General features: G+C 45.7%; 1 protein-coding gene and 1 long non-coding RNA gene across 2 annotated transcripts; one reads left to right on the forward strand and one right to left on the reverse strand.

Moving 5' to 3' along the window:
* Positions 1-217: 217 nt before the first annotated feature.
* On the forward strand, positions 218-11,280 carry LOC116956623 (uncharacterized). The gene is made up of 5 exons (XM_032978381.2): positions 218-1,133; positions 3,451-3,556; positions 5,027-5,110; positions 6,712-6,837; positions 7,408-11,280. The coding sequence occupies exons 2-5, from the start codon at positions 3,451-3,453 to the stop codon at positions 8,763-8,765; spliced, it is 1,674 nt and encodes a 557-aa protein (XP_032834272.1). The 5' UTR covers positions 218-1,133; the 3' UTR covers positions 8,766-11,280.
* LOC116956628 (uncharacterized) lies at positions 9,199-26,507 on the reverse strand. Its single transcript, XR_012930351.1, has 5 exons — positions 26,078-26,507; positions 24,928-24,996; positions 24,476-24,541; positions 15,020-15,125; positions 9,199-12,399 (listed from the first exon to the last, which is right to left on the reverse strand). It is a non-coding gene; the product is annotated as an uncharacterized LOC116956628 (long non-coding RNA).

A 26,507-nucleotide genomic window follows, 5' to 3' on the forward strand; every position in this document is an offset into this window, starting at 1 on the left:
AACTCCCGGCCACGTAGTTTTACCCGGGCCCGCTCACCATCATGAAGGTCCTTAATGATCTTGAGCAGAGTCAGGGACTCTGAAAGCACGAAGAATAACCCAGAGCCCAGGCCTACTGATGGTATCATAGGCCTTGACCAGGTCAATAACGCAGAGATGTAGGTCTTGTTGAAATTCCCTACATTTCTGCAGACGGACAGAAAATATGGCATCTGTGCAGGACTGCCCTTTCCTGAAACCAAATTGGGACTCCCCAATAGGGTGTTCGAGGCTACCCGGGGGACCTTTGTCTGGGAACTTCTTCATAGGCGCTGCTGCTGCAGCAACTCGTTAACAGCACTTGCCCCTAATAGGGTGTTCGAGGCTACCCGGGGGACCTTTGTCTGGGAACTTCATAGGCGCTGCTGCAGCTCGCTAACAGCACTTGCCCCAATAGGGTGTTAGAGGCTACCTGGGGGACCTTTGTCTGTGAACTTCATAGGCGCTGCTGCTGCAACTCGCTAACAGCACTTGCCCCAATAGGGTGTTAGAGGCTACCTGGGGGACCTTTGTCTCCTTCATAGGCGCTGCTGCTGCAACTCGCTAACAGCACTTGCCCCAATAGGGTGTTAGAGACTACCCGGGGGACCTTTGTCTGTGAACTTCTTCATAGGCGCTGCTGCAGCTCGCTAACAGCACTTGCCCCAATAGGGTGTTCGAGGCTACCTGGGGGACCTTTGTCTGTGTCTCCTTCATAGGCGCCGCTGCAACTCGCTAGCAGCACTTGCCCCAATAGGGTGTTGGAGGCTACCCGGGGGACCTTTGTCTGTGTCTCCTTCATAGGCGCTGCTGCTGCTGCTGCTGCAACTCGCTAGCAGCACTTGCCCCTGAACCCGCTTAGAGACTACACGGGGGGCCCCTTTGTCTGTGCCCGTGTGTGAGTGTGTGTGGTTGACGTGACCGGCCTTGCGCTGCATCTATCCGCCGCTGCGCGCTCTTCAATTCATCTTCGGGGCCTCCGTCTCGCGTCGCCTCCTGCTCCTGCTCCTCCTCCTCCTGCCGCTGCTGCTCCTGCTGCTGCTGCTGCCCCTTCTTCTGCAATCCGGCGGGGAGTCCAAGGCGGCGTTGGGGGGGGGGGTTCTTCCCTCTGCGCTGTAAGTGGGAGATGGGGTAAGGGGGGGGGGGGTACCCGGCCATACACCCTCCCCCATCCCCGTGGGTCCCCATTGGGGAACCCACGTGGGGGGTCCCCCATTGGAACCCCCAATGGAGCCCCCCCCACCCACATTGGGACCCCCCCCTCCCCCACATTGGGACCCCCCCTCCCCCACATTGGGACCCCCTCCCCCCCCCACATTGGGACCCCCCCTCCCACCCCCACATTGGGACCCCCCCCCACCCATGCGTCTGCATTGTTCTGGATGGGTTTGTACGCTACGGGTGTCAGTGTGGGCTCACACCCCGTCGGCATTGGCCCACGTTGGGTACTCAAGAGGGTTCGCATAGGATCCCCAATGGGTGCCACACGGGTCTCTATGAGTCTCTGTGGGTCGCCAAGGGTCCTCGTGGGTCCACACGGGTCCCTATGAGTCCCCGTGGTTCTACATTGTTCTGGGTGGGTTTGTAGGTTACTGGGTGCTGTGGGCCCCCCACAGGTCTCCATGGGGACCCCATAGGTCTACACCCGTCTGCAGCGGTCTTGATGGGTTTGTATGCAACGGGGCCTGTGAGTCCACACCGGCCTGCATGGGTTCCCATTGGACCACATGGGTCTCTATGAGTCTCTGTGGATTCCCCACGGGTCATCATGCTTCTACATTGGTCTGCATGGGTTTGCATCTTTTGGGTTTTGTATGTTTCAAGTTTTCAAGTTTCATTTATTAGGTATAGCCCTGTGAGCCATGCGGCTCTTAAGTCGGGTGCAACCGCAACAAACAAAATTTGAACACAGAACATCTTAAAGCGACAACGCGTAACAGAAACATTCTGGAATAAACCAGCAAATATTCCACACACAAAAAAACGTATTAAAACGCTGTGTGCAAAAATCAATGTGGTGCAAGCCAACAACAATAACCATAAGACAATTTGGATTAACCATATGTTTTCGAATCACCAAAATAAAGCTAAGAAAACAATGTAACAACAGTAATCATAGGAACTGTGATTTTAAATTTAACAATAAACGACATACATAACACGGACGACAAAAAACTGCAGCCATAGCTGGCAGCACGACACTCCCAGTGTATGATGTGTGAATGCAATGGGTCTGTGGGACCCCATGGGTCTGCATGGGGCACCATAGGTCTACACGCATCTGCATTGTTCTGAATAGGTTTGAATGCTTACTGGTCTCTGGGTCAACGTAGAATCTGCGTTGATCCACATGGGGCTCTATGGGTCCATGTGGTTTTCACATTGGTTTCGATGGGGCTGTAGGTTACAGGTCTGTGGGTCCACACCAGTCCTCATGAGTCCACATGGGGCTCTTGAGTCCCCAATGGGTCACGTGGGTCTCCTATGGGTTTCCATGGGTCCCTATGGATCCTCATATGTCCCCATCGAGCCACATGTACGTATGTATCTTGAACTTCTTTCGCACCGTAAGTAGCCAACCATGCCAATCGGAGGTGCGGGAGGACAACAAACAACACAGAAGGCATAGAGACTTGGGGCCGCATTGGTCCCCATGGGTCTGCCATGATTCCACATGGGTTGGTCCTTCTACTGCTGAGTCATCTGGCTGGTTATCTGTTACGTCTTCAAGACTTCTGCTTGTTGCTGGATGTTTGGTGTTCAGAACCTTTGGGCTCCTGTGATTTGATTTTATCTCGAACGGATTACAGTGGACTCTCGATTATCCGTGCTAATGACGGGGAGGACGGCCATAGATAATTCAAAATCGTGGATAATCCAAAAATATAACTTTTCCGCAGATCTCTATGCCAATAACCAGGAATATAAGTATAAATTAGAACAAATACGACCGACCGATCGATGTGCGTGCTCAGTGATAACACTTTCCTGCTCCCGCCCAGCAGAAAACTCGGCCCACTAAGTGGATAGCAGAGTCACGCCAATCAACATCAATCAAACTCCACCCACTGTTGTAAAGATATGGCAACTACTGTACTGTAGGGGAAATCATTTGGATTTCGGATTAACCGGAGGAACATATTGTTCTGTTTAAGCATCGTGTGACTTTAAATAAACATTTCCAAGAATAACAATGTTTAGCTGCTTTTTATATTATCAATTTGGGCTTAAGGGCAAATCCACGAGTGTATGAATTTTTGCCAAGATCTCAGGTGCGCGGTTCATCCACAAATCGGATAAACCGCACGCGTGGATAATCAAGAGTCCGCTGCAGTTTAAATCATGAACCAAAGTTGCCTAATACCGTGGAAACTTTCCTGAACGGGATAACTTTTAAATAAATATTTTTTTAAATGTCCCCGTCCCCTTCAGATGTCGTCCAACTTCGCGCATCCTCACATCAAGCGGGAGGAAGAGGAAACGCCGGGCCCTGGCCTGTGCTTTGACTGGGCGGTGAAATGCGAAGAGTTTGATGCTGGTGAGATCCCCCTCTTTACATCTTCTCCGCTTTCATCTGCCAAGCATGGCGTTTGCCTCTTGTTGTAGCGGTTAGCAGTTCGAACCCAGGGGCTGGCCTAGTTAACACTTTCCCTGTTCCGTGATGTCTGCAAGTTGCAGGGTGTGGGTGGTGTCCCGAAACTCGGAATGCGTTTAGCGGCTCAGCGTTAATTTTAGAGAGGCGTAGTAGCAGCAGCAGCAGCAACGCCATTGGTTTTATAAAAAAAAGTCGTTGCTCACCACAGAGAACTGTAGCGACACGACCGCCGCCACGCTACGATAGCTGGTGCCAAAACTGTGCCACGCAACCTCCCGCATGGCCTTGTGGGAGGCTAGGTACCGATATAAAGTTACTTTATTTACATAATTGGAACGGAATCTAAAGAAAAAACGATGACGTACGCGTACATCATCATTATTCGGAAAGAGGTTCATATCTAAACTAAGCTATTTTTATTTTACCAGGTAAGGCCCCACTTGCCAGTACCAAAATATAAGAATAGGTTTTTCCCCTTTTCTCTGGCAACAAAACTGAAACCTTTTTACGAGGAATCATGTCTGCATTAGCCACAATGCTTGTGGTCAGAATGCAAGCTTTCTGAAAGCTGTCTCTGGTGTGGACCAATCAGTTTCAAGGACAATGCATATATTATCAGTGTTTTTTTGTTTGCATTCTGACCACAAGTATTGTGGTTAATGCAGACATGATTCCTTGGAAAAAGGTTTCAGTGTTTGTAAAAAAGGTTTCAGTTTTGTTGCCAGAAAAAAGGGGAAAAACTATTTTAGAATATACCTCTTTCTCAGAAGCGACACGGCCGTCACAAAATGATGGCTCAAAGTGGCTCATAATGTGGAAATGTATTTATATCAGCAGCCAAAAAAACACTCTCAATAATATGACGCACCATTCCGCTTCGCAGCGGACGCTGAGGACCTATTGATTTTATTCGAACGATGGTCGGCTGTGTGGGGGGTTGGTGTCATGATCCAAAATTTGACAAATTTGATGAGTTGCCGCACGCACTTGACTCAAATTTGGCAAAAAGCCGAATGGCGACGTCGCAAAAACCTACCGGCAGACTCCGCATCCACATTTAGGCTGGTCCTGCGCTCGTCCCATGCCACGCAGGGACAGCTGCCAACGGGGTAGTTCCCCAGCGTCCTTTGAGGCGTCCCCGTATGGGAGGTGCGGTGCGAATGTCAACTGGCGATGGTGGCGATAAAAACACCCATGGGTCTCCCGAGTGTTCGTTAGGACGACTGTGCCGCCGATCCGCGACATCAACCCGTGTGGCGCAGTAGTGGCGGGACGGGTAGTGCGGCGGTCGGCGCAACACGCTACAAAACCCGGCACCCGGAGTTCGATTCCTGCTCACGGCCAACATCGGTGGCGATTATTTGCGGTCGCGTTTCTCTGACGCTCGCCTTGTGCATGCGTGCATGTCTGAAGAGATGGACATGAAGCAGGAAGATGAACAAGAGCCCAGCTATGAGGTGCTGAAAGTAATCGTGAAGGACGACATGGAAAATGCCAGTAAGACTATTTCCGCTTACGTTTTCCGACGTTATTACGGGGATGATCCATTTGTAGACATGATCATCTTAGAGCCCGTTTTCCACCGGCACATCTGAGCCGAGCCAGCACGGGGGCCTTAACATACGTACTTATGTACTGTATGTACATTGAACTTCTTTTTCACAGTGCGCAGTGGGGAGCGGTAGCGTAGCGGTTAGCGCACCGAGCTACGAACCCGGCGACCCAAGTTAGATTCCCGCTCACGGCCAACACCGGTGACGATTAACCGGTCATGGGCCTCCCCTAGGTCGACTCAGCCTAAAATGAGTACCTGGTGTGGTGTATAGTAAATATCGCCACTGGGGAGACAATGGCGGCCGGGCGTGGTATTGGCCACCCACCCCCTTGTGTGCTACACTGGCCTTCGTAGGTGCTGATCGCTAGCAGCACGTGCCGCAACAGTCCGTTGCAAGCTATACTGGGAGTCTTTGAACTTCTTTCGCACCGTACGTAGCCGATAAACGGCATGGTGGGGTTTTTTTCCCCCACTGGCTATTTACTGTGCCAGAACCAGACAAGTGATATACGATGGCCCTCATAAAGACATCTGAATTGGGCACGGGGTACAAGCGAGGGTAATGTGAGTGACATGACTCGCGGCTCTGTTGTGGGAAAAAAAAAACTAAAGCCTGGTGTCTTTCTGAGCTGCACAAGGCCTGACTCGGCACAGCTCGGTTGTCTGGTTTGAAAAGAGGTAGGGTAGCGTCATATCTTGCAGATGTTATTTATGTACATCGAGGTTGGCACATTGAGACGTGTAAGACGCTTTGTAATGTTACTTTTGAGGTGCGTCAATAAATGTATCCACCTGGATATGAAATGTTATTTATTTATATACGTAGAAGGGATGCTGCCACGGTGTAGTGATTAATACACTGGACTTGCAATCCAGGAGTCACCAGTTCGGCAGTTTTAAATGGGGAAAGTTTCTTAAATCACATCGGCCCTGCCTCTGTCCACCCAGCAATATAATTTGGTACACCAGTTATTCTAAACTAAACTAAAACATTTTTTATTTTACCAGGTTAGACCCACTGAGATATATATAGCTCTTTTTCAGAAGCGACTTGGCCACAAATGATAGCTCAACGAAGTGGCTTATCTTGTGGAAAAGTATAGAAGCAGCTGAATACTCTAAACGCGTTGATATTGATACTAAATGTGGAAGGAAAAACTGGAGGACTTGGAGAAAAGTCCACGCAACCACTGGGAGAGAGGCATGCAAACTGTAAATATAAAGCAGACGTCATAGTCGGGATCAAACCCACAACCTCCTGTATACCAGGCGAGGGTAAAGTGTGGGTTACTCCTACTTTCAAAGCGTCCGGCCATTGTGGAAGGACTGGGCCCAACTGCTCTCTCGAGCGCTTCCCCAGAGCTCCCCCTAGTGGAGGCGTTTTCTATCAACAGCAGTGGCAGGCATGGGCAATTGCAGTGCTGAGCCTTTGCCCTGTTAGGCATTTTTATTTGTACACACCAAGTCGTCTATAAATGGTGTATCTTCCGTCCGGGTAAAAGTCCGGGCTGCTCGCATTTTTTCGCATTTTGTTTTCCTCCAGCTCGAGTCAGCGACTTTCATGTTAACGGAGACGACGGTGAAGAGATGTTGGACTGTCGTGAAAGCCAAGCCACTCCGACCCAGGTTTTCACCGAAATGGAGGTGTGGGAAGCAGACAGTGTCTTCGGTGAGTCACCCACCTGTTTGCCTGCCTGCCTGGCGATTTTGGCATGCAATTGCGATCCGACTTGAACAAGTACAGACCCGTTTAGTCTCTTGTCACATGCGTATGCATTATTCATGTAGATCGCGGGAACGGAATAGTCAGCGGAATAGAGGCCAGCCATCCACAGGAGGAGTAAGCAGGGGTTTAAGGAAAGGTTTCTCCACCATTGACCACACGCCATTAATCAGATTGTGGAAAATATCAAATCAATTTCAATTACAAGCCTTCGCAAACCAAAGCCTAACTAAATAAACATTTAGAAATAATGTGTACTTGCAAAAACCAGAACAGCCACACGAAGATTATATGAAGAAATTAGCCAAATATGTATTAAAAGGTAAAAAGATTTTGCCACAGTTGCGCATAGCAACATTAAAAATCAGTCTTGCTGTGCCATTTTTAACCTGTTGTAGTTATATCCAGACATATCGTGCTTCCATTGACAGCTCTTATTATTAAAGAAGTGCTTAACATCTTAGATCGTTTAACCAGAGAGGCAATTGCTTTGCACTGTGTGTGTGTGTGTGGCAGATGATGAACTTGGACCAGGACACCTATGTGAGGAGTGCAGAAATGACTTTGATAGACTTTCCATCATGAAGTTCCCTTTGATAGAAAACACCGACGAGAGGCCGCAGTCATGCAAGCAATGTGGCAAGAGCCTCGTCGACGACGATCCCCACTACAAGGAACAGTCTGGGACGCAAGCTGGAGAGGAGCCGTACGTGTACGAGGAGTTTATGAATGGCTCCGTGCAGGACAATAGCTTGGAAGTGGATCGGCCAGTGCATCCTGACGAACAGCCCTACGTTTGCCACGAGTGCGGCAAGGGGTTTGCATATCCGTGCAGTTTGAAGGAGCACTTCCGAACACACACAGGCGAGTGGCCACACGTGTGCAAGGAGTGCGGCAAGGGGTTTTCCTACCCGTCCGCTTTGAAGCTGCACTCGAGAACGCACAACGGCGAGAGGCCACACCTCTGCGGGGAGTGCGGCAAGGGCTTCACGCGCCCATTCAGCTTGAAAGAGCACATCAGGACGCACACGGGCGAGAGGCCGCACACGTGCAAGGAATGTGGAAAGGGGTTCTTGAACCCCTCTGCCCTCGAGGCGCACTCCAGAACGCACAAAAACGAGTGGCCGTACGTCTGCAAGGAGTGCGGAAAGGGGTTTCTGTACCCCTCCGCTTTGAAGGAACACTCCAGAACGCACACCGGCGAAAAGCCCTACGCGTGCAAAGAATGCGGGAAGATGTTCACGCATCTGTCTGGCTTGAAGGAACACTCCGTGGCGCACGGCAAAGAGTGGCCGCACATGTGCGCCGAGTGCGGGAGGGGGTTCCTGTACCCCTCCGGCTTGAGGGAGCACTCGAAAACGCACAGCGCCGCGAAGCCGCATTCGTGCGGGGAGTGCGGCAGGGGGTTCGCCCACGCCGTCGGCCTGGTCGCGCACTCGAGGACGCACGCCGGCGAGCGGCCGCACTCGTGCGAGGAGTGCGGCAAGGGGTTTTCGCGCGCGTCCGGCCTGAAGGAGCACTCCAAGACGCACGCCGCCGAGAGGCCGCACGCGTGCGAGGAGTGCGGGAAGCGATTCACGCGCGCGTCCGGCTTGAAGGAGCACTCCAAGACGCACACGGGCGACCGGCCGCACATCTGCGCAGAGTGCGGCAAGGGCTTTCTGTATCGCTCTATTTTAAAGGCGCACTCCAGAACGCACACCGGCGAGAAGCCACACGTTTGCAAAGAGTGCGGCAAGGGCTTTGCGGACGTCTACGGTTTGAGGACGCACATGAAGACACACACGGGTGAGAGGCCGCACGTGTGCAAGGAGTGTGGGAAAGGATTTTTGTTCCCCTCTGCTTTAATGGCTCACTCTAGAACACACTGGTAAGGTTTGCCGCGATATCATGATTCAATCACCTCTTGAGAATAAGAGGGGCTTTATAGATAATGGATCGCCGTGTATAACAGTGTAGCAAATGTAAGACAGAGTCTTACTGGCATAGCTTGAATTTTCTTCTTCTTGCTTGACATCCATTTCTTCAAACATGCGTGCGTAGTGTCGGGTTCCCATGGGTGTGTCTGGGTGGTCAGTCCAGCCGTCGCCATGAGTAGATGTAGCCGGAACCCGAGACATTGAGGCGCTGGGTGACCTTCGAAGGTCCAGCTGAGCAGAACGTTTTTATTGATGTAACTTCCCCATTATATTCGCACCAAGTTTAAAGTAACAAAACAATACGTTTAAATACTGAAGCTGTTTAGGCCTACTATGTTACGCAACACATCAACGTATGGCACTCTCCCCACCAACACGCGGAGACAGGTCAGGATTCCAGTTTGTTTATTCCACCTCTGTCACACACAGCTCCCTCCTTCATCCACAGCTCTCTCCACACAGAGATCCCTCCTTCATCCACAGCTCTTTCCACACAGAGCTTCCTCCTTCATCCACAGCTCTCTCCACACAGAGATTCCTCCTTCATCCACAGCTCTTTCCACACAGAGCTCCCTCCTTCATCCACAGCTCTCTCCACACAGAGATCCCTCCTTCATCCACAGCTCTTTCCACACAGCTCCTTTGCTCTCCTCCAGCAAACTCAAATGCTTCGGCCTGGATTATTTTTAATCTTCCACATCACACCCATTCCTCTGCTCTCCTTGTCCAACTCCATTGGCTTCCCGTCTACTACGGCTGTTTATTCAAATTCTTCACCCTTATTTACAAATCGCTCCATGTCTTCTGCCCCACCTTATCTCGCTCCTCTTATATCTTACTGTTCCATCCAGGCCCCTGCGTTCACAGTCTCTATTGTCCCTCACTACGCCTCCTCCCTCCCTTGTGCCCAGTCACGTCTCTGCTCCTTTTCCCTCCTGACTCCATTCCATTTGAATAAACTCCCACTCCACATCAAGCAGGGCAATTTCACGAAAAAAATTCGTTCCTCCCTGAAGACTAATCTTTTTTCAATAGCATACCCCTCTTCCACTTCCTGTCCTCATCCTTCGAACCTCTTAACCATCTTCCCCTTCCTAACCTCGCCCCTCCCTTTCCCTATTATCACCCTCCCTTGCCATCCCTTCCCATCCCAAACACTCAAACCCCATCCTTTACTAAGGTACCATTTATAATTCTTGTAAAGCGTGTTGACAAGCGCTAGATAAAATCCTAGATAACATAAGCACCCTCCTTCATCCACAACTCTCTCCTTTCGACCCCCCTCCGACGTGCCCTCTTGTCCCCACGGTTCCCTCCCACTTCCTCCATCTCCCCTCATCCCTGTTGCCACATTCCCAGCCGCCAATCACACATCGTCACATCTCGGACCGTGTCTCAAGCAGGGGGTTGGGGCCTAAAAACGATGGAGAGGCAGGAGAAGAAAAAACACCCCATCTGCATATAGAGGGGGGCTCCTAACTGTGAACTGTATTGATTTAAGGAAAATAACACGTAGAAAAAATAAGTGCAGCAGGGCAGCATGAATGCAATGACGAAGATGCTGCCACGGGCCTACTAGTTACCGTGTCGTTCTTGTGAATGGTGCTCTCTACCCCAACATGCAATGTTATTGTGTTCCTGTAGTCCGTACGAACGTATCACTATTGCGCTTAGAAGCTGTTGTAACGTGTAGATGTGTAGCACTTTTATCTGTGGGACCCCTTTTTACTGGTATCCAGATTATGAAAAAATAATAGGCTTTACCCTTTGCAGCAAATAATACAGATGTGAAGATGTTCAAACACTGCTCAATCCGAGCTATTAATGCTTTGCTATTTTCGGCGTTGTTCTCTGATCTGACACTGGTACAGAGGCAAGGCCATAAAGAGGTTGTCTCTGGTGTAGGCCAATAATTTCCAAGGACAATGCATACATTATCAGCAGAGCGTGTTTGTTTTGCATGCTTTACCACAAGCATGATGTGTGGTTCATGCAGGCTTCATGTCTTGCAATAGTAGGTGTCTATTTGGCGTTTGAACGCCTCAACACCCTCCTGTGTTATTGCTGTAAAGGGTAAATCCTATCCTTTTTTATCATCGTTGTAGCACTTTTATCACATCATTGCTGGATGAGGGCCTCTACTAGCCGTGTGGGTTGCGGAGGGGGGGGGGGTGGTTAATTAACGCCGGTTAACGCACGTTGGGTAACGTAGAGATGAGCATGGTACGGTACAGCAATTTTGCTGCAGTTGCCCTCTGATACCCACAACGTTAGGCCCACAACCTACCTATTGTTGTAACATCCTTTACGCGCGGTGGTCGCCCATCCGAGCACTTTACAGGGTCGACCCTACTTAGCTTCCGAGATCTGACGAGATCGGGTGCATTCTGGGTGTTTTTTGTTGTTGTTGTAGGCATGAACTGTTAACAAAAATTCCCAATTTTAAAATAAACCCCAAATTCAGTATACACCAGCGTGTCAAACTTCGTGTTCATGTCTTTGTGACTCATTTATCATTCGTAGTCTTTATGTACGTGTGTATATATATAATTTACGTGCTTGATAAAAGAGTAAAATCAGCATAAAACCGGTAGACAGGAGGGAAAAACCGGAAGACCTGGAGAAAAATCCACGCGACCATGGGGAGAACACGCAAACTCCAAATATACAGGCGTTAGGGTCGGGAACAAACCTACAACCTTCTGAAAACCAGACGAGGTTAACATCTTGCCACCGAGGCGCCCTCATCTAGCACTCCACTCAAATTCACTCATCGGCAGGCAGTTGCCTCCTTATCAGAATATAATTTTTGGGTACAAATAGGTTAACCGCATTTACTGCACGTAATCTCACAAACTGAACCCGCACAAACCAAGGGAAACCTTTATACAACCGTGTTTTTTTTTTGAAGTGCAGGTATGGCATACCATCATATACCGGCCCATTTCCACCACTATATATGGAGTATGCGTACATTATGCATAGGCAGGATATGACCGATGCGTGAGGTTGAGGCTGAAGTAGCGCAGAAAGTGTTCGTAGGGAACAAAGATAAAGTGAGGAAAACAAATAACATATATAGTTTTTTTACAGGCCGGGAGAGGCATTGTAAAGTGCCATTTCTACCAAAAATTATTTTAAGCTAAAATCCACACGTATCCAACATTATGGTAGAGAAGAAAGCGCGACTCTAATGACGCAACGGCATTTGTTTTCTATGCTTGCTGTGACCTGTAATCTCAGGTCATGGTCGACAACGATTGCCTCGTTGTAGCCAGCAAAGATCTTGCAAAATTGACTCCTTCTGCCTTCCGATGCCGACTTGTACATGACGTGTAAAGTACCCGCTAGCCATTCTTTGTCAACACCGTATTCCTCTATCTTCATGGCGAGCTGTATAGAGTGAACGAAGAAAGGGTTGCTGAACACCAAATGAAGGCGCTTGCTGCTGCCTGCAATGCGGTAACTCAAAATACCGAAGCATCCATAAAACGAGTAGCACCTCTTGCGGAAACAGCACAGCATCCTCCCGCCAACAGGGACGGATGGGGCTGCAGCCTCTTCAACAGCACCATTTTCCATGTACGTCCTAACGTGGGACAACAACGCCAACAATAAATAACATCGGCGGTATAAATATTCGTTCCAACAAGAGCTGTCATAGCAATTCTACTTCCATCTGCTTGGTGCAACGATCTCTGTGGACCTTGTCATGGAAGAGCTATAACGCCTTTGTCACCGCGCCTTCACCACCGGTTTCCCACCATGCTTCGCCTCACTACTCTCGCCTTGCAATGAAGGCTCATGGTAGAACCCTACGCAAAGCGTCACTCAAAATCTGCTTCAGACACCAAAGGTCTCGAATTATTACAGCCTCTCGTCACTATACACAACACTACTATACACTACACTATACACTACTAGACATGACACTGCTATACACTACACTATACACCACTACTATACACTACACACTGTACACTACACTATACACTACACTATACTGTTAAACCCTCAGGTCGGTTCTCTGCTGTCGCCCCCTCGGTGTGGAACTCTCCAATTCCTTTGCACATCCGCAACATCAAATGCACTCGGACTTTCATAAACATCTAAATGCGTCCTCTAATCTGTTTGCTGAGTCTTTCGAGCAGCCCTGAGCTTGGCTCCGCGCCTCTGAGTTGTTGCGTGCAAAATCTGCAGCGTTATAAATGTCGTTATTATTATACAGGAAAACCTTGCCCAGCGCAGCTTTATTGAACACGTGTTTTGACTCTCGACGGTTTCGGATACACACGGTATGACGCTGCCGAGGTTCTCATCTCCGCGTCGAATCGTAAGTGCCGTGACGATTTGCTGCTTCCGTTGGAAGCTGTCAATGAAGTGGATGGGGTGGATGGGGAGGGTAGCGGCACTAATTAATTGCAGGCGCTGAGGACAGGCACACTGCAACGTGCTGTGGTGAAGTGGGTGGGGTGGATGGGGAGGGTAGCGGCACTAATTGCAGGCGCTGAGGACAGGCACACTGCAACGTGCTGGTTCTTCCTTCTATTTAGAATTTATCTAGCGACCTTTCTATGGCGCTTTACAACGCAAACCGATGGCGGTACACAAAGGGGAAAAAGGGGAGGAACGGGTGGGATGGAACGGCTGTTAGTGAGGTAGGTGACGGAACAGACGGAGGGACAGGGGCTAGGAAAGGAGCTGATGTTGCAGGGGTAGGTGAGTGTTACATTTGATGTTTTATTACTTTGTTTTAAAGTTATAATTTGCATTTCTCACGTTAAAAAAAATTGCTCAGGAGTGGAAAATTTTGGGGCTCAAACGCAATGGGAAAACAATGTCCGTTTAACGAGGTTTTCACTTAACACAATTCACTCCTCGGATAACTGCGCCCTAACTCTATGTAACTCTGCAATCTCCCCCAGTTCTACACCTCTGCACTCTCCACGCGTGGCATCTACCCCCGAGGAAGCGAGCATTGCCTCTATCCGGGAGCTAGAGTGATCGCTGCCTCTTCCAGTGTAAACCCTCGGCGACTTGCGCAAGCAGTCGAATAACAAATTACTGTGGATGATCGCTTAAAATGTGGAGTAGATACTACAGGGACTCTACTTACGTACAGTTGACTTACGAACTTTCAGAGACACGAACAAACCCGTCTGGATGTCCAATTGCCTGTTCGGACCAAGAGTCGTAAGTTCAACCGCCGCGCAATAGATCGCAGTGGTGGCATCTACATCTGCAGAACATGAAGAACAAGTGGCATCTACAGCTAAAGGAGATTTTACAACTGAAGAGGAGTACCTCGAGTAGTCAATGAGGGGCGAGCGTAGGGAAGTGCGGGTTGGTCGAAAGGTTACGTGAGAGCATATATGATGTAACCTTGAGAGATGACGTAACTTTCGGAAAGCATTTTCCGAAAGTGGGTGGAGCCCGAAAGTACTTTACAAAAGGGGGTGGAGCCTAGCCGGAGAGAGGAGCCACGCAGGAGGTTTAAAAGGGACCCCGTTGCCTGAGCTGGGGGTCGTCGTTCGGGCAAGGGTGAGGACCTGCTGTGAAGACATCTCACCTCGTCGCCAGGCGGTGTTGGCTGATCCCCCACCCGGGGCAGACGAGGGAGTAGAGATAGGGGTAGCCGTAGCAGGGCATTGTATCATTTGCGAGGTATCCGTGTGAAGGACCGAGGGTAGCGTGCACCTACAACTGGTATGAGTGTAGGATGCAGTGTGTGTAAATAAACGGCAAGCAGCCCGAGTAACATTCCTTGTCTCCGTGTGGTTACACTACACAACGTTTAAAGCCATTCTCCATGTATAGTGTACATGCCATACAACATGTTTGGAATTGACAGGAGTAAAGTTGGACTTACGAACAAATCGACTTACGAACATACCCCTGGAGTCCTTGTAGTCTTCCAATGTTTATTTTACCAGGTGTAAGGCCTGTAAGGCACACTGAGCTATGTAGCTATTTTTCATAAGTGACCTGGCCATCACAAATTATAGCTCAATGAAGTGGCTTATCATCATCCTGTGGAATATTTATATCAGCTAAATCCTCGAAACGTTTGACGTTGATTCTAAACGTGGAGGAGAAAAACCCCTCAACGTTTAGAAACACGTAAACTCCAAATATACAGCAGCAGGCGTCAGGGTCGGGATCAAACCCACGACCTCCTGTATACCTGGCGAGGTAGTTGATATGCTTACCAGGGCTTCTCGATAACTCGATGAGAGATGTTAGATATATCCACGACCACCGCAACGCGAGTGCACACCCCATGTAAAAGGTTGGCGATTGTGGCTTCTTCGTGTCCTAAATGATACAACAAAAGAGAAGAATCAATCACAAAGTAGTTTAATACGTAGGCTTTCGCGACCAATATTATTCATAATAAAGGTTTTTGGGTTAGATCGTGTTATTTATAAATGTGTTGTAACCCTCCACCACCCGACACGGCCAATCAGCAAAAAAGTGTCACGTTGACAAAAGACAAAAATAGTTCACTACTTTAGACGACCGGTGTGTTGTGGATTCACTCTTCAACACACCGGTGGGCTAAAGTAGTGAACTATTTGTCTTTTAAACTTGATTAGGTGCTTTCGTGACTGCAGGAATTATTCTTTGGTTCTTTCGGTAAAGTCACGTAGAAATAGAAAATATGTAATTTATTCTTTTCTATTTCTACGTGACTTTACCGAAAGAACCAAAGAATATTTGTCTTTTGTCAACGTGACACTTTTTTGCTGATTGGCCGTGTCGGGTGGTGGAGGGTTACGACACATTTAAAAATAACGCGATCTAACCAAAAAACCTTTATTATGATTCACAAAGTAATCAAACACGCGTGTTACCACACGGTACTGAAATCAGCAAGGAACAATCTGTAAATTACACATCCAAAAGAAATTTGAAAGAATGGCCCCCTCACCTAACTACTTGGCTCCATCTGCCCCTATGTTTAATAAACTCAATATCATGTTCAACTACATTAATATACTCCAAATTTTCTCCATCTATAAATACACGTACCTCCGAGACATCGTACCCAACCCCTTCAAAGTATTCTTTCAGGTTAATTCCCAAATCCATGCGTACAACATGAGACACTCTAATTACCTTCACTCTCCCCCCCCCCGCCCCCAATGCCACACCACACACACAGAGTCAATTCAATATCTGACAGCGGTCCCCAACCTTTTTGGCACCAGGGACCGACGACATTACACTATATATGGGCAAAGACACAACCACTTCCAAGTGTCCGCTTTGGTAATACAGCTTACTTTCTCCTTGCGAAACCACCACCCATGGTTTATTGCAACCTGCCTCGACGCCGATTCAAAAACAATATCAGGGCATTGTTGCCCGTTCCAGCGATAACACCCCAAGAGTTGTTAAAAGATTTTCAAACATCAAATGGACACACAGCCATTGTGAGGCACGGCTGCATTAACCCACACATCATGCTCGTGGTAAAACATGCAAACCAAACATGCATGCCCCATCAGCTCCAGGGGAAAATGCGTACATTATTATAAAGACGACTTTGACGCACTTGCCCGGTTATGGAATTATTTATGAAGGAGCCACGTGCTCACCCTCGAACCGGCAAAGACCCAACTGCAGCAGCCCCGAGTCTCCCTTATATACGGTGCGTGGCCACACCCCTGTCCCGTGGCCACGCCCCTATTTCCGATCCTTCTCGCTGGCCCGAGACCGCTCACTCTGTAGGTTGACTCCACTGTCCCATTACATCACCTGGCCGCGCCCCTATTCTCGATCATTCTCGTGGCCACTAGTCCACTCGCACTCGAGGTTGACTCAACTGTCATTACATTATTACACAAAGCATGTTTGTTTGCATTGTCCTTGTACTGTTCGCCTCTTGGCGTTATTCTCTGGTCTACTAACACTGGCGGTGCAGAGACAAGGCCATGAAGAAGGCTGCCTCTGGTGTCGACCAATGAGTTCCAAAGACAATGCATACATTACACTGTGTAACATTTTTTTTTGTTCCTGGGTAGTGTTATTTCCTAATTGCTTATGCCTCAAAAGTACAGAAAATGGCTATTATTTCCCACCAACTTTGCCTTTGTGACCAGGACAGTGATATTTTGAAATTTACCAATTTTCCAGAACATTCCAGATAAATTCAGTACTGAGTAAACTTGGAGTAACTTCTAGAACATTATAGAACTTTCCAGTAATATAAATAGTATAAATACAGGGGCCTTAAGCCCACCAGTTCAATTTATTTCCAGCTGCTTAAGTGGATACATATCTGCATTTTTCTGTAATGGCATCAAGAGGCTGCAAGCATCCGGCAGACGCATTTTGCTATGTCTGCGGTGAAAAAGTAGTCTGTGGAAGCATCTGCTAAGATGTGAGGCCTACAAGGCATATTTCGGCATGCCTGTCGGGGATCAAGACAAACCCTGGGCACCTCATTTCACCTGCGAGCAATGCAAAAAACCCTGGAAGGTAAGATGGACAATTGTTGCTAAGAATTGTATGTTATAAATTTGTTTACATTTCTTCAATTGTAAAAGTTTTTAATTTTAAAATGTTTTACAATTTTCAATGTTATTGAAAAAATATATCATGTATGAAAAATGTTGCGATAATCTCTTACACATTAGTAATGGGTGAAATAAATGTATTTTTGTAGGATGGTACAGAGGGGAAAAGGAGAGCCATGAAGTTCACTATCCCAATAATTTGGCAGGAACCCACTGACCACTCAAGCAACTGGTACTTCTGCATGGTGGACCCTTCCAAACATCGGACTGGCAAGAATGCACCTGTTAAATTTGAATCTACAGCTTTCGTGACTGCAGTAATTCATATTCTTAGCTCTTTCGGTAAAGTCACGTTGAAGGGAAACAATAAAATAATAAAATATATTAAAAACAATAAACATTATCATCAGGTGTGTGTGACACACCTGATGACGACCGTTTGTGTTATGATCGAAACGTCGTGAGAATTTTTATTGTTTATATATTTTATTATTTTATTGTTTCCCTTCAACGTGACTTTACCGAAAGAGCTAAGAATATGAATGCACCTGTTATCACGTATCCGGACCTTCCTTCATCCATCGCCCCAGTGCCACACTGCCACGAGCTCCCCATACCCACTCCTCTGGACAGAGAGCAGCCGTCTTTAGAAGAGAGCAGCATATCAGAGAGCGAGGAAGATGTTGTAGATCCAGATGACAATTTCAGAAGTGGAGCTGAGGAGAGAAACCCATACTACCCCAACCAAAAAGACCTCAACTACTTGATCAGAGATCTTGGTCTCACCAAGTCCAATACCGAGCTTTTGACGTCTAGGTTCACGCAGTGGAACTTGTTGGATGAAAGTGTGCAAGTCGCAGATCAGAGGAAGCGTCACCAACCTTTTTTCAGCTTTTGCCACAATGTCACCAGTCTGTTCGAGGCAATCAGAATCGCCTGTAACCAGAATGAGTGGCGCCTCTTCATTGACAGCTCATCCAGGAGCCTCAATGCCGTGCTGCTCCATAATGGTAACAAGTACCCGTCTCTTCCCCTGGCTCACTCGATGCACCTCAAATAGGATTACAACAGCATCAAGACCTTGCTAGATCCCTTGAAGTATTATGAAAACGGCTGGGAGGTCATCGGAGACTCAAAATGGTGGCATTCCTGATCGGTTTCCAAGGCGGTTTTACCAAGTTTCCCAGCCATCTTTGCCTTTAAGACAGCAGGGACACCAAGGCGCACTACCACAGGCGGGACTGTTCCACAGCGGACCGAGGTCTCTGTGGGGAGGAACAACATCAAGTGGGAGCCACTGGTGGACCCCCGGAAGGTGCTAATGCCACCACTGCACATCAAACTGGGGCTTATGAAACAATGTCAGCGCTGTCCTACCAGACAGTCTCGTCCCTTCACCTGATGAAGGCCGCTTGTGTTGTGGCCGAAACGTCGTGAGAATATTATTGTGTTATGTTATTTTATTTTATCAATTTATTATTTTACCTTTTATATTTTTATTATTTAAATTTAATATAAAGTAATCAAATTTATTAATTACATTTAATCGTGGCTGGTGTGAGGGAGACGAGAGAGAGGAGAGGAGGAGGAGGGTTATTGTGTAGGACGACTTTCACTTGCAGTAGTTACTAAAGAACAGTCAATACACTTGGACACAAAATAAAAAAAAATGCTTTACACACACACGTGGTCACAACACTATAGTACTGTAGTAAACAGTATACACGTGGTCACAACACTATAGTACTATAGTAAACAGTATACACGTGGTGACAACACTATAGTACTATAGTAAACAGTATACACGTGGTCACAACACTATAGTACTGTAGTAAACAGTATACACGTGGTCACAACACTATAGTACTGTAGTAAACAGTATACACGTGGTCACAACACTATAGTACTGTAGTAAACAGTATACACGTGGTCACAACACTATAGTACTATAGTAAACAGTATACACGTGGTGACAACACTATAGTACTATAGTAAACAGTATACACGTGGTCACAACACTATAGTACTGTAGTAAACAGTATACACGTGGTCACAACACTATAGTACTATAGTAAACAGTATACACGTGGTCACAACACTATAGTACTATAGTAAACAGTATACACGTGGTCACAACACTATAGTACTATAGTAAACAGTATACACGTGGTCACAACACTATAGTACTATAGTAAACAGTATACACGTGGTCACAACACTATAGTACTATAGTAAACAGTATACACGTGGTCACAACACTATAGTACTGTAGTAAACAGTATACACGTGGTCACAACACTATAGTACTGTAGTAAACAGTATACACGTGGTCACAACACTATAGTACTATAGTAAACAGTATACACGTGGTGACAACACTACAGTACTATAGTAAACAGTATACACGTGGTCACAACACTATAGTACTATAGTAAACACTATACACGTGGTCACAACACTATAGTACTATAGTAAACAGTATACACGTGGTGACAACACTACAGTACTATAGTAAACAGTATACACGTGGTCACAACACTATAGTACTATAGTAAACAGTATACACGTGGTCACAACACTATAGTACTGTAGTAAACAGTATACACGTGGTCACAACACTATAGTACTATAGTAAACAGTATACACGTGGTCACAACACTATAGTACTATAGTAAACAGTATACACATGGTCACAACACTATAGTACTGTAGTAAACAGTATACACGTGGTCACAACACTATAGATCTATAGTAAACAGTATACACGTGGTCACAACACTATAGTACTGTAGTAAACAGTATACACGTGGTCACAACACTATAGTACTGTAGTAAACAGTATACACGTGGTCACAACACTATAGTACTATAGTCAACAGTATACACGTGGTCACAACACTATAGTACTGTAGTAAACAGTATACACGTGGTCACAACACTATAGTACTGTAGTAAACAGTATACACGTGGTCACAACACTATAGTACTATAGTAAACAGTATACGCTCGCACGGATGTTGACTATATGAGGCACGCCGACTGAGACCGAGCATGGGAGATGATTACCCACAATCCCGCAGCGAGAAAAAAGAACCATTGGATTTCGATTTAAAGCTTTCGTGACTGCAAGGATTCATCTTCTTTGGTTCTTTCGGTAAAGTCACCACGTAGAATGAGAATAAAATAATAAATTGATAAAATAAAATAACACAATAAAATTATCACGACGTTTCGGCCACAACAGGGACGTCCCTTCACCTGATGAAGGCCGCTTGTGTTGTGGCCGGAACGTCATGAGAATTTAATTGTGTTATTTTATTTTATCAATTTATTATTTTATTCTCATTCTACGTGGTGACTTTACCGAAAGAACCAAAGAAGAACCATTGGCTCATTTGTGATCACGTGATGCTCGGCAGACAAAGCGTTATGCTGTACACGTGCTGCTCGTATTGCAAGACATCGCTCGTTTATCAAATTATTATTTTTTTTACCATTTTGCTCGTCTTGCAAAACACTCGCAGACCAAGTTACTCGCAATCCAACGGTTTCACTGTACTGGACTTTGAACGCCGCTACGAAGGACAGCATAACGAGAACATGATGGGAGATTACATTTGGGGGCTGATTCGTGAAAGTGATTTACAGTATAATCGTAAATCTCGAAAAACTACTCACTTCTAAATGTTTTGTAGTAAGAATTGTATTACTTTAGTATAAATGCATGTTAATTTTGATTCATGTTGTTTTTTTTTCTGGCTTTACGTGAACGAAAAGACACAAATTCGCCCGTTTTCTCATTGAAAATAGGTACATTTCAAAATATCACTGTCCTGGTCACAAAAGCAAAGTTTGTGGGGAATAATAGGCATTTTCGATACTTTTTAGGCATAAGCAATTCGAAAATAACACTTACTACCCAGGAACAAAAATTGTGTTACATAGTGCCCAGTCAGGGGTGCCGCCAGAAATTTTGGGACCTATGGAAACCAAAATTTCTGGGCCCCCTACATTTTTTACAGATAAAATTTAACCCAATAAACATGCCCAGTATACTTTTAAAAAATATACTTAGCACATTGCATAGTTAACATGTCTAAAGATGAGTACAAAGCCTACAAAAACAAGAAAAAAATATAGAAATATGTACTTGTTTACATAAAAGGGAGAACATTTATTATCTCAATTGCAATTGCAAGCACAACAGAACATAATGTACACATATTGACATATACTTTACATGAACAAGCTTTAGCTGGGTCAAACTGCTCAATCAGGAAACATCAGCTAGAACTAACCCATAATTAAATCAGTCCAGGAATAAAACTAGCTAGGCCAAAGGGGCTCAAAATGAAGACACACCAGGAGTAATGCCAGGCCTAAACCAGTCCAGGACTAAACAAGTACTGAACCAGACATCAACTGTTTGTTATCCAGGTCTAACAAAGTTATGTTCAACATCACTTTATAATGGCCCAGCGGCATGCCTTTCTGCTGGCAAAATCACGTATCAAATAATCAAAGTTCAGCTTTCTTGCCAGTTTGCTTTCAATGGATAGTATGGCAAGGTGACAAAGTCTATCCTGCAACATAGCAGACCTCAGATAATTTTTTATCAGTTTCAGCTTACTGAATGCTCTCGCCACCAGCAACGGTCACAGGCAGTGTGCAATATATTCGCAAAACTATGCAAACCTGCCCAAAAATAATCTGCAGCTGCATCTTGTAAATGCTGTTGAGCAGATAAATTGGTGACAGACACCCTGGGAAAGTGGCCCTATATACAGAGTTGAGGTGTCTGACTTCATCTTCAAATTCAGAAGTCAGATCAGTGTTGTATTTTGAAATCAATGGCTGGCATACAGAATGGATTTGATCATCACGTAACTGACCCATTTTTACAACTACAGAAAACTGATCCAAGATCTCAGCTGTTGTGGCAAACCTGGTAATTAAGTCATTGATTATGTGGTCCATCATGGGAAGAAACACAGTGTTTCTGAATATGGTGTCTGCACTGTGCTCCCTTTCTCCCTCTACCTCTGTCTCATCGTGAAACCGTTTTCTTTTCCTCTGGCGGCTGAATCCTGACCTGAACAGAGGGTTAATGCTCATCTGTTGGGCAACAAGTGATGCTTCAGAAAAGAAACTCTCCCATTCATCCCTCAGATGTTGCATCTCCTCTTGCAATGCTCTGATATTTTCTGCCTCTGTCTCAAGAGTTAATTTCCCTGACTGGAGAATAATATTCCTTTTGTCAATGGCTTGCAGAACTTTGACCCAAACAGTCAACATAAAAACAGTATCAAAAGTTTCAAAATACTTTCTTAGGCCGCTGGCTTCAGACCGAGCCTCTGGTGTCAGACTGCAGGTTGAGAGGATGGCATCAAGAGGTTCTAGGACACTGGGCAGGTGCTTGGCTATAGATTGAACAGCCTTAACCCTTGCACTCCACCGAGTGTCTGACAGACGATGTAAAGTGCAACCCGTTTTTGCCTTATAGATGGACCATCGCTCTGGGCTGGCACTAACAAGTGCATAAAGGCGATTGACAAAGCCAAAAAAGTTGGTAACCTCTGGACTTGATTGAGCTGCATGCACACCAACAAGGTTCAGAGTATGAGACGCACAAGGGGAAAAAGTAGCCAGCTTATTCTTTTTTAATAATTGGGCTTGAACCCCCTTGATTTTTGCAGACATGTTTGCCCCATTATCATAGCCTTGGCCCCTGCAGTCATTCAGATCTATGCCATGACTGTTAAGCACATTTACAATCATGTCTGCAATCTCACTTCCTGTTTTTTGTGTGAAAATCTTTAAACTCCAAAAACCTTTCAACAACCTCCCATTTCTTGTTTTCTTGATCAAAACCTACATATCGTAAGAGTAATACATTTTGCTCTGTATGTGAAATATCAGGAGTAGCATCGCAAATGACTGAATAATAGACTGATTCCTCCCTTTCCTTAAGAATACTACTTAACTCTCGTTTTCCACATAACTCAATAAATTCGTTCTGAATATCTGAGCTTAAATAGTGTGTCAATCTTGTTCCTGTTTTTTTTGTCTCTGACTTTTTGTAGATGTTCGTTGAGTAGTGGGTCATAATGGGACAGGAGCTCAAGGGTGCCCAAGAAGTTGCCATTATGAATGTCCCCCAAGTCTTTTGTTTTACCCCTAAAGGGTAAATTTCGAGAGACCAAGAACAAGGTTACATCTAGTATCCTCTTCAGAATAGCTCTATTTTTGTCTATTTCTGTTTGTATGAGCTTCTTCAGCTTGCTGTCTATTCCCCCAGGGACAGCTGCCATTACAGACTGTTGTAAGGTTTTCCATTTTAAGAAGCACTCCCTGGGGGCTTTGCTGCTTTCGTGGTTAGGGAATTTATCATACATTCGACGCCATGTTATGTCTTTGATTTTATAACCATGTTGACTGCTGAGTGTGCTCATACAAGGTTTCTTTAGCTCATGACCAAATACTACACAAGGAATACAAAATAGTGCATTTGTGCTTTGGCTGTAAATGACCCAGTCTCTCTGAATCTTTTCCCTGCAATTTCCTGACTTTGTGTACTTGGGGTATTCGGGGAAGGATTTACCTTTTGAATCATGTGGCATTTCTTGTTCTTTATCTTTAGAAGAAGCTATTTTTTCCACAGTTTTTTCTCTGTCTGCATTGCTAATTTTTTGCTGGCCACAAACCAGGATCATTTGACACAACAGTCTCTTCTTCATCTTCCTCTGAGTCTGCTCTCATGGCTTCCCCTGTTCTCTCATCTTCCTCTGAGTCTGCTCTCATGGCTTCCTCTGTTCTCTCATCTTCCTCTCTTCTGTTATCTTCCTTTACACTTAGGGCTCCCTCTGTGCTCTCATATTCCACTATTCTCACCGCTTCCTCAACTTCCACACTCTTTCCTGGCAAAACTCTCTGTCTCTCTCTTGTTTCTGTGGGGTTAGGATAGCAAAATCATTTTTGTCCCCCAGTCAACAACAAGTTACAGCTTAGAATTAATATTTTCTTAACTGCATTGTTGAATAATATTATATGAAACATATAACTATACAACACAAGAAAAAAATTAGACAATCCAAAACTTAATTAGTTTTTTACTACCTTGGTAGCTGACCATGTTCACCTTACCTGACACTGAGAGGACTGGGTCATTAGTAGGAGAACGAGGTGCAGACAATAAAGCTGACTCTGCATCTGTATAAGTCAAACACACACACACGTAATAATAACCATATTATTTTTATTGGCCTATTTAGCTTTCTTAATATAAATATTAAAATATCTATTTTGTAAACTCCTTATAGCCAATGGTTACTACAGACACATGTTTTATTCAGTTTTATATTATTTTTTCTGGGGCATTTTATTCACATTAAGAACGTCAAGTTTGACAGCATCGATCGTAGCAGCAGCACTGTCACGTCACAGAACACACGACACACACACGGCAAACTGATTTTGTAATTTTTGAAGCGTGTAGATTACTTTTTGTTTTGTAAAGTTATCATCATGTGGCGAACACAGTAGATAAGACGTGTTTAGAGGCTTCAATCTTCGTGAAGTTTCGCGCTCAGGCTCACCTTGTTCGGCTGAGACGGGGGACGTGGGGGAAGAAGGACGTGGGTGTGCAGCAGCCGCTGAATCTGTGTCTACGAGACATGATAACCCCGGAGACAGCAGAGATGTTATTATTGTTGGATGTAAATCATAATTCAGTAATTATTTTACTAAGCTAGCTAGATAAAAGCAGGTCATGTAGCAACAAAAATAAGTAACTCTGAAAGTTTTGGAATACAGGAATAGGGCAAGCTACCTTTCTTTTTGAAAAACTGTGTGACATACTGTCGCCTTCGGCGTTCGCTGTCTTCTCTTTCCTTCTTTTCTTTCCGTTTTTGATGCCCTGACTTTTGATGTGACATGCCTGCGTGTGTCACTGTCTGCACTGCATCATAGCAAGTGCAATAAGCAAGAGACGCTACACTCTCGATCGTAGCTCGGACAGCGCAGGTGGAAAGAACCATTGTGAGGGGGAGGGGTGTGACTGAAACAGTAAATACATTATTTGTTTTTTTAAATATTAAATCTATGGTCAAAACGGACAAAATACACATTTAGTGCACGAGGGGCCCTAGCACATTTAATGTATGTATCAAAAAAAGAGAAAATAAATAAGAAAAGAAAAAGGGGGTCTGCTCTTCTGGGCCCTAAATCAGCCTGGGCCCTTAGAATCGTCCTAACCTTCCACCCCTTTACGGCGCCCTTGAGTGCACTATGTAACACAATTCTTTTTCCTGGGTAGCAAGGGCAGACCAATTCAGACCTATTTGGTCACTCCGTGCCCTTATAAATCTCAACGTTCGTCATACAAAGTCCCATAACAAGGGAGAAACACAAACAAATAGTCAACAAAAATGTTTGCCCGTATGGACCTGAAACGTTATTTCCCTCTACAAGAATACGGGGTAAGCCATACGGATTGACGGGTATGCGACAGCCAAAACACAGTACGCATTTAATCAGTCGTGGATTACAAGAATAATATGGACTCATTAAACACGACATACAGCGTATTCATCTTTGTGAAGTAACTGCATCGATGGGCAAGCAAATACACTACAATAAGTATACTCTCTATAGCTCTATGCCAAGCCCAGAATGTAATCGTTCACATATTTAGCACATCAAACTGGTACGCCAAACGTACACTTTACTCCCGACATATGTACTTACGATCCATTTATTTGATACGTATGTCTTTCGTTCTGATGCGAATGTCCGCGCTATTAAATGTTAGCCGGTGCGTTTGTTCGGCTCTTGAAGAAACCCACAACTTCAAATCTGTCACGCAGTTTTCTCGAAAAGGGGGATTCCCCATCGCGTTCAAATCGAAAGCGGAAAAAAAATAAAAACCCGTTTGCTTGAAAGAGGCGAGTGGGTGGGGCGCGCGCTCTGCTATTTTCAAGTTCAAAGACATTTAAAAAGTTAAGCAAGCGCTCCCCAATATGCAGGACAATCTTCCCTGTAAAGTTTGGTAGGCTGTGGTTGCCCTGGCGAGTGCATCTTGGCGCAGCGAGAATGATGCTTGGTGAATAACGGGGACCGCTGAGTGTGAATTCATGCCAAGTTACCACGTGCCCGACCTTGCCCCTTCATGAGTTAT

This window comes from Petromyzon marinus, chromosome 66 (genome assembly GCF_048934315.1).
Source record: "Petromyzon marinus isolate PM22_M1 ecotype Great Lakes invasive population chromosome 66, UKy_Petmar_22M1.pri1.0, whole genome shotgun sequence".
NCBI classification, from domain to species: domain Eukaryota; kingdom Metazoa; phylum Chordata; class Hyperoartia; order Petromyzontiformes; family Petromyzontidae; genus Petromyzon; species Petromyzon marinus.

What these genes read in the sequence shown, in the direction of transcription:
- LOC116956623 (XM_032978381.2), top strand. Translation starts at nt 3,451, where the DNA reads ATGTCGTCCAACTTCGCGCATCCTCACATCAAGCGGGAGGAAGAGGAA. An exon ending in ATGCGAAGAGTTTGATGCTG is followed by an intron (nt 3,557 to 5,026) that starts GTGAGATCCCCC and finishes GCATGTCTGAAG; the next exon opens with AGATGGACATGAAGCAGGAA. An exon ending in GGACGACATGGAAAATGCCA is followed by an intron (nt 5,111 to 6,711) that starts GTAAGACTATTT and finishes GTTTTCCTCCAG; the next exon opens with CTCGAGTCAGCGACTTTCAT.